The sequence below is a fragment of the Hemibagrus wyckioides genome, linkage group LG14 (assembly GCF_019097595.1).
Source record: "Hemibagrus wyckioides isolate EC202008001 linkage group LG14, SWU_Hwy_1.0, whole genome shotgun sequence".
Taxonomy (NCBI): Eukaryota; Metazoa; Chordata; class Actinopteri; order Siluriformes; family Bagridae; genus Hemibagrus; species Hemibagrus wyckioides.
In genome coordinates, this window is record NC_080723.1 from 4,699,603 (window position 1) to 4,708,210 (window position 8,608).

Sequence of the window (8,608 nt, forward strand, 5' to 3'; positions counted from 1 at the left end):
ATAACTTTATCCTGCATTGGTGTCCGCCCAAAAGCCCACCTCAGCTGAGCAACTCCTCATAGTTAACCGTAAACACATTACATATTCATCACCAGACGGCAGGTCCTCCACCAGCGAAGGGGGATAAAACTGCAAATTTGATTACAAGCGCCCTTTGGCTCTGTGGCTAAGGCACAAAGGGCCTGGCTGTCTGGGCTGATTACCATGCCCAGCATGAGGTGATGTTTTACCCCACAGAAATCCCCCAGCGCCCCTTGCACTGGGACATGCCTGTTTAGGGCTCTGTTTAGCCAGCGCTGTTTCTGCTCACTTTTGCCCTGCTGGAGACCCTGTTCCTGTTCAAAAGGCTTTTACTTAAAGAATGGTTTCATACTGACTGCACTTCACTGTAGCTAGTAAAGTGGACTTACAAGCAGTCATAATGTTTCTAAGTTTGCTAAGTTTGATTTCGATGATCAAATTATATATGAAATTTAATCCATTGAACATGCTTTCTGGAACAATAAATATTGAAAAACTAAAGGACTTACATTTAATTAGGATGTAATAAGTGATAAGTAAATAAATCACACTGCAGAAGCAGGACTAGACACTTAACAAGCATCGGTATCTTTTCTTGTCCGTCTGTCTTCTTTTTGCAAGTATCTACCTTAAACTGGCCTTATTTTAGTTCATGCATGAAATCTATCCTTGACAACTTCCTCAGTCATTTCGATCCCGTAGCTATGTGAGGCGACCAGAGGCTGACAGGGAATATATAGAGTAAAGCAATCAGCTGTCGTACTGATGAAATCACTCTCTTGTCAGATTTTACTGTATGCTGTGAACTGGACTGGAACTGACTTATATAGAAGCTGTGCAAGTGAGATAAAGATTCAGAGGAAAAATTTCAGATGATACAATCTGACATTCTGTCTTTGTGAAAAAAAAAAAAAGTGATAGTAAATAAATCTGTATTGTACACAGCTATAACATGCCAGGCAGTTGAGTTGTTTATAATAAGAAGTGATAGACTGTGCGGCGGATAGTTTTATAGGCTGTGAGACTTGATGGGCTCTTGAATAAATGGCTCGGAAAAAGACACAACTATTTACTGCTCCAGGACTCTGTTTCTTGTGCAAGTTAAACTTTGGTCAGGAGTCCATTGTCTCCAATGTCTATCATTTAATGGCCACTTTGACATAATGAATGAACTGGTCCCACCTTCTGTCCACCAGAAAGGCTCCACTCTTATCGCCTTTCACAATCACACTGGAGAGGCTCAGCCAATCAGCACTCGGCGACGCACGCCCGAGAGCAAAAGAGGGAAAGGAGTTATTGTTTTCCTTCTGCCTTTTAATGAAGTTTACCCTGTTGGTCTTTCAGGAAAATGTTAGTAGTTGGGACAAACTTTGCAAAGAGCTCTGGATCCGACTCAGAAGGAGCAAATTCATGATAAAGGGCGAATCGGAGAGAAATGGCTGAATCTCCATCACGACATCTTGGATTTGGTAATTCTGGGAAGAGTTTCCTTATTGATAATTTGCTTCGTCCTGACAATAAATCACCCGCTGTCCAGGTTATACCTGCTGCCAGCCAGAAAAGATGCCTTTCTACGCTGGTGTGTGGGCCACTGGGACCAGCTCCTAAAAGTTCCTGGGTGCCTTCACATGCTCAGCCGAGTAACAGTCCCCAAGAGATGGAGAGAGAGACACGCAAGACACATTCAGGTAGGATGTCAAGCATCATAGTCTTCTTTAAATGTAATTCCAAGTATTTGAAGACAGTGCATGTGGCATGAACCACCGAAAGAGGTGTCAGTAACTAATACATGCAATATTAATGATTTTGTGACCTTTGACACAATTGCTCTTATTTTACATTTGTGATGTTTTATTTATGTATTTATTTTTTTGTAAAATGCTTCATGTTTATAAAACCGTTATACATAATAATGCTTGTAAACACTACTACTACTGCTACTGCTATTAAAGACTTTTGTAGTATAATTTCACTTTATAAACAGCTCCACTTTCTTTTGTTTACTTAATTAAATATCTTCAGTTATTTTATAACACTTTTACTGGACAACCAGTGACTTGGTCAGTTCCAAAGCAACCTTCTATCAATAATTCATCTATCTGAATGCTAAACAGGTTAGCTAAACTTTAGCTTAGTTTTGTGGTTCAGAAGAAATCAAATTCCATTTAGAGACTATTATTAACAAATAAATCAAGTCATCGAATCATATAATATTCTAATACTACAGGCGATTAAAGTTATAGTGGATATTAATAGTTTAAGCTAATAATATTAGTAGTTGAAACGAAAAATGTGTCCTGCTTGGCAAAAAACAGTATAACCCTTGAATCTTTACATTATGCATATTACACCTTAAATAAATCAACATAATGAACTGATGAAAGTCGTAACAGACTTTTATACAGCACATTGCCGTCAGGTTTTATGATCAAGTTCACTGTCGAATAATATCATATCTAGGAATGATGCTTTTTATATGCCACACCTGTTTAATATCAAACTATATTTTTTATTCTGAATCAGTATCTGGCTTATCATTAAAAATGATTTCACAATAAATTCTCATTTGCATTGTTCATTCCTGCGCATACATTTAAGCTGCATCAAAAATAAAGATCTGTTTTGTTAATATTCCCGACTTTTTAAAATAGATTTTTTCTTTATTAATTTTATAATATTATTAGACAGAGAGATCCAAGATCCAAGAAAGAAGAAAGAAGGGAATTTGAATATCTGATTGTTCGAACCTGATCTCTATAAAGTTGACTGAATGAGAAGTGTGGATTTTATAAATATGAGAGAGAGATGCTCTATAAAAACTATAAAAATAAAAATTCAAAATGGAGGCTTGTGAGGTGAAGTGAAATACTTGCACAAATGCAGTTGTGAAAAAAATGCTGGATTTACATCACTAAGACGAAACAGCACAACACTCCAAGGCAGGACACTTCCCAAAAGCACCCTAAATTTAATTTCTTTTAATTGATTATGAGAGAGAGAGTGTGAGAGAGCGCACAAGGTGATGTTTGTGCTAGCATTTAATGCTGATCGTTGGGCTACAATATTTATGTGCAATTGCAATACTATATGCATTACACCTATATTATACTTTAAATCAACCTTTTAATGAAATCTAATTTTCCGAAATGTGGCCTTGTGTTTCAAAACTTTAGCTTTCACGTTTATGCTTATACTGTTTCCATTAGACATGAAAAAGGCAAAGAATCCACTTCTAGTATGTTTTATCTAGTATATTTTTTAAAAATGACCCTCTGTGATTTTTCCTCTTGTTCTGTGAAGCAGTGTTGAGTGGTGTGTTGTTGTGTGGGTCTCCTCTCGTTCACCCGTGTTATGGCAGCTCCAGTCCACTGACATGCTCTCCTCCTCTTCTCTGCAGTGAGTATATTATCCTCCCACACACACACACACACACACACACACACACACACACAAAGGTAGTGTTTCTATAACTAATAGCTAATTCTTCCCTAATATGCACAGCACTGCATAGCTATAGCTTATTCATCAATCATGCCTATTTAGTCGGGGGGAATGCTTTTATTACCGTGTACCACACACACACACACACACACACACACAAACACACAGAGTGAGTGAGAGGGTGATAGAGAGAGAGAGCACAATAAAACCACACCTCCTGTTTTCTGCCAGAGTAGGTTACAATTGATATTAAGAGCCCCATAATGACCAGCCCCATTTTCTGTGAGCTCTACTCAGCCTGAATGCTCTACTTTACCACTATACCATCTCTCTAATATCTGAAATATCTGCAGCAAGATTTTCACAAATTGATAGAAGATTGCCTTTAATGCATGTAGTTTTCAGTCGTTTACTTTGTATAGAGCGGAAAAAGCATTATACAGAGCAATTCCTAAATCTTCATACAAGGGATATTAGTTAACAAGAGTTAAAGTTAAATGTTGATGATACCTGAAAAGCCTTGATATGAAAGTACTATAAAGCTTGACAAGTGAGGTAACAAAATGTTACCCACCTACCCACCTTCTTGCATGCCCTCCGCCTTGGAGAAGAAAAAAAAAATCCTCTGAAAACTTTTTAGTGGCTTGACACTTTCCCACAGCACCCCCCAGACACACAATGCTGCTTTGCCCCGTGACCAATTAGCTCTTTCAGTCGGTCTGCACACACGCGACCCCTCTGCCATTTTTCACCACAGCAATGAACTCTAAGTTGGATTTCTATACTGATCCCAGTGCAGTGAACCCGTCCTAAATCTTAAGCTCAGACATTCTAAGGGACCTCACAGCACTGGTGTCAGATCACTAAGAAGGGCAATTTCTAGTGGCACAATGCAAACCTACATTCTTGTGCAGAAAGAAGGAGGGAACACTCCTGCAGCCTTTTTGTTGTATCTGATAAAAAGCAAAGGCTTGAAAATCCGCCTCTTCTTTTCACGTGCAACTTTCTATCCACGGCAGACTCCCTCTTTGGGGAGGAATAATGTGATCAATTGGGATGACTTTTATAGACTTATTGGAGCTCATCTTCCCATAGAGAGAATCTGTGTACCTGTAGAAGAAGAGATAGAGTGAGGGATAACTGGTTGCTGAAGGAACAGCAAAGGAATGGCAAGGAGCGCTGCTTTTGTTAAAGTGCAAAGGAGATTTGGGGCTACAAAAGAGAGAGGGGGAATAAGCAGCCCGCTCGTGAGTTGACCCACTAATAGAGCGTTTAAGTGGAAACCATTGATCCCGAATAACGGACTAGGAGCGTGACTAACAGTCTTACCCTCTGCTACGAAGGTGGTCAGTGCGGCGATTTGTTGGACAGATTAAGGAGGTATTGTTGAATAGATTGGTGGAAATTGTGGTGCTTGACTTTTTTGTCAAGCTGCACCTGTGGTTAAAAAAGCGTGGGATTGCTGCTTCCAGACCTCTAGACCTCTTATTTCTCTATTGCTGACTGGTAATGACTCTCTCTCTCTCTCTCTCTCTCTCTCTTTCTCTCTCTCTCTCTCTACTAGACGTGTTGCTGCATAAAAAAGTTACACTCTAAAATGTACAGCTATATGCAATATGTAACAACAACTACAATATAATAATAATAATAATAATAATAATAATAATAATAATAATAATACACTAAATGACCAAAAGTTTTTTGAAAAACTAACCATCGCACCCTTTCGCTTTGCTGCTATAAAAGCCTCCACTCTCCTAGGAAGGCTTTCCACTAGATGTTGGAGAGTAGCTGTGTGGATTTGTGATCATTCAGCTACAAGAACATTAGGTCAGACAGTGATGTTGGATGAGGAGGTCTGGGGTCCGTCCGGTCAGTGTTCCAGTTCATCCCAACGGTGTTTAGTGGGGTTGAGGTCAGGGTTCTGTGCGGGACACTCTAGTTCTTTTACACACCATGTCTTGTTGGAGCTGGAACAGGTTTGGGCCTTTTAGTTCCTGTGAGGGGAAATTTTAATGCTTCACCAAAGACATTCTAGACAACTATCTATCTATACACCAATCAGGCATAACATTATAACCACTGGCAGGTTAAGTGGATAACACTGATGATCTCCTCATCATGGCACCTGTTAGTGGGTGGGATATTATATATATATATTGTCTATCTATCTATCTATCTATCTATCTATCTATCTATCTATCTATCTATCTATCTATCTATCTATCTATCTATCTATCTATCTATCTATCTATCTACATATACACCGATCAGGCATAACGGTTTGTCCTCAAAGTTGATGTGTTAGAAGCAGGACAAATGGGCAAGCTTAAGGATTTGAGGGAGTTTGATAAGGGCAAAAATCTATCTATCTATCTATCTATCTATCTATCTATCTATCTATCTATCTATCTATCTATCTATCTATCTATCTATCTATCTATCTATCTATCTATCTATCTATCTATCTATCTATCTAAATGTGTCTAAGACATTCTATAATGAATATGAGATCAGACTGCAGACATTCTGCTATATCTATCCACAAAAACACATAAAAATATACTTTAAGACATTTGCTAAAAACAAAAAATTAAATATTCTACTCATTCCTCTGCTATCCCATTTATACCAGCGACCTCTGTCCTTACTCTATTGACTACGTTATTTTTTATTAGTTTAATTTGCGATTACTAAATAATTTACTGAGGATGAATAACTGAGCATTTAATTCAGGGTTTAAATGATTTCTGGAAACTTGTTGGAAAGACTATATTATAGACACATATCCAGGTATATACAGAGACAAACATTCAATATGATATGATTCTCTCTCTCTCTCTTGTAGAAGGGACAAGTCCCGCAGTATGGAGTTCAGGCCCATGCCCTAAACAACACAGAGGAATCCTGAGGAGAGCCGTGTTCTCTGAACAGCAGAGGAGAGAACTTGAGAAAACGTTCCGCAGACAGAAATACATCAGCAAGACAGATCGCAACCGACTGGCCACAGAACTCTGTCTGAAGGAAACACAGGTGAAGCACACTGCAGTCTGTCTGTATAGATAAAGGCCTACATGTGTGCATTTGTGTGTGTGTGTGTTTGTGTGTGTGTTGTGATGTCTCACTTTAAACCAGTACTTTCCTATACAAAATGCATACAGATTTGTATACAGCTTCATCTGGTGCTAGTTGATATCTCATGACTGTCTCAAAATTTGCTTCTAGGGTCACATAATAAATTTTAGAAATTTGTATTTAACCGAGTTTATGGCGGACATTGTAAGTAAATCTTTGAGATCGAACTGCCTCTGTTCACACAAGACTCATCATCGATTATTTCCTCCGCCGTTTGGAGGAACTGAGAGGAACTAATGGATGAAAGGCTTCATGTAGTCAGCACAAGTGCAGCAGTCATTAGGACTGACATGACCTGAATCAATGAAAGCTTTCATAGATATATTTTATGTTCCAGTCTTTAACATTGGGATCATTTAGGCTTTTCATACTGCTATGAAATCTACAAATCTTAAACAGGTAGAAAATGTCTTCATCTTATTTTTAAAAAAAATATTTTTAGTTTAAATGGCTGTATCTTGTGGTTGTAAATCATCATCATCAACAACAACAACAACAACAACAGAACTCCACTATGATATTTGTAACGAGGGATGTGGTAGCTTAGTGGTTAAGGTGTTGGGCCACTGATCCGAAGGTCCACCAAGTGTCCACCTCTGGACCCTTGAGCAATCCCCTTAACCCTTAATTGCTCAGTTGTATAAAATGAGATAAAATATGACAAGTCACTCTGGATAAAGGTGACTGCCAAAAGCTGGAAATGTAATGAAGTGCCAATTTAAAGAGTGTATACTGTGTCTGAAATCCTGTGACTCATATAAACTGTTTGTTAGGTAAAGATCTGGTTCCAGAACCGCAGAATGAAATGGAGGAACTCGAAAGAGAGAGAAAGCCTGAGCTCAAGACCACCTATGGAAGAGCTCCTGTTTAGGAGCATCCCAGAAAATGGAGAACCGGCGCTTACACAAACATTCCCCAGAGGAGGGCGCCACACATCGAAAACAGCTGCTGACAAACACTTGAAAGCTCACACACATCTGGCTGCTAATGTTCAGAGATAAATGTTGCACACTTCAGTCAAATGTTTGTTTACAAAGAAGAAGTGTTCCACCAGAGACACCTAAATCATTTTATCGCTATTGTTTTTATTTTTCTTATTAAGTCTCAGATCCTAATGGGAACCTTAAGGAAATGAAGAACACAGATGTAAGCGTCTGAGCTAGTCTGACTGCAGTAATATGCCACAAATACCTTATATTATCGATCAAGGTAAAGATTGTGCGCATTAAAATAAATTTTAGTGTGTTTAACCTCTCAACCGAATTATTTTTCAGTAATTTATCTAGAAAAGAATCCAACATGTTATTCAGAGTGAATTATTCAGTAGCTAAAGTGAAACTAACAAGTTCCAAAAGTGTAAGTGTAATCCGAACATAAAAAATCAGAACAAAAAAATCTGAAATACTGAATACTTGTGCATTATAACATTAAACTTTGAAATTTGGTAATTTGTAAATATGCGTTTTTATTATTTTCCAGAAGGTGCTCCAACAGCCAAAGCTGACCTAATTTCTGTTTTTTTGTTTTATGCCACTGTATAAATTTCTTAAATATTATTTGCAAACTAATTCAATGTACTTTCAGTGTTTTTTAACTGCAAATAAAATTTCATTTATTTTTAAATTTGTGATTAGTAAAAATGCTAATCTGCTCACAGTGCTTTGATACAAAAAAAACAAGAATTTAAGCTAGCATTCTGCATAAAACTTATAATGTGATCTTACATGTAAATAATGTTTAATAAAAAAAGGTCAAAAAATCAATTCATTTTATATACTTTTTTTTTTTATCATAAATCACTGGTTTGTTTAGTTGAAAAGTTATTTCTGTAACTGTGTGACTCAGTATATAACACAACATGCCTTGTGTTAATCAGACACACTGTTAGGGTTTTTGTGTAGAAATTGGATTTACTATGATCAAGTCAGATCAGATCACATTATAATGCTGCCATGGAAGGGTATTCTTAATCTCTGACAATGTTTAGGTAGGTGGTACGTGTCAAAGTAAA

The 8,608-nt window shown here is 37.6% G+C and overlaps 1 protein-coding gene across 1 annotated transcript; it reads left to right on the plus strand.

Annotated features, from left to right (window-relative positions):
- Positions 1-1,300: 1,300 nt before the first annotated feature.
- dbx2 (developing brain homeobox 2) lies at positions 1,301-8,290 on the plus strand. Its single transcript, XM_058408651.1, has 4 exons — positions 1,301-1,709; positions 3,325-3,417; positions 6,311-6,495; positions 7,371-8,290. Exons 1-4 carry the CDS (start codon positions 1,457-1,459, stop codon positions 7,596-7,598), a joined length of 759 nt encoding a protein of 252 aa, XP_058264634.1. The 5' UTR covers positions 1,301-1,456; the 3' UTR covers positions 7,599-8,290.
- Positions 8,291-8,608: the final 318 nt, after the last annotated feature.

Bases quoted from the DNA above. Each gene is read 5' to 3' on its own strand.
- dbx2 (XM_058408651.1), top strand. From the start codon at position 1,457: ATGGCTGAATCTCCATCACGACATCTTGGATTTGGTAATTCTGGGAAG. The intron at 1,710-3,324 runs GTAGGATGTCAA...TCTGTGAAGCAG, and splicing joins GACACGCAAGACACATTCAG to TGTTGAGTGGTGTGTTGTTG. The intron at 3,418-6,310 runs GTGAGTATATTA...TCTCTCTTGTAG, and splicing joins CTCTCCTCCTCTTCTCTGCA to AAGGGACAAGTCCCGCAGTA.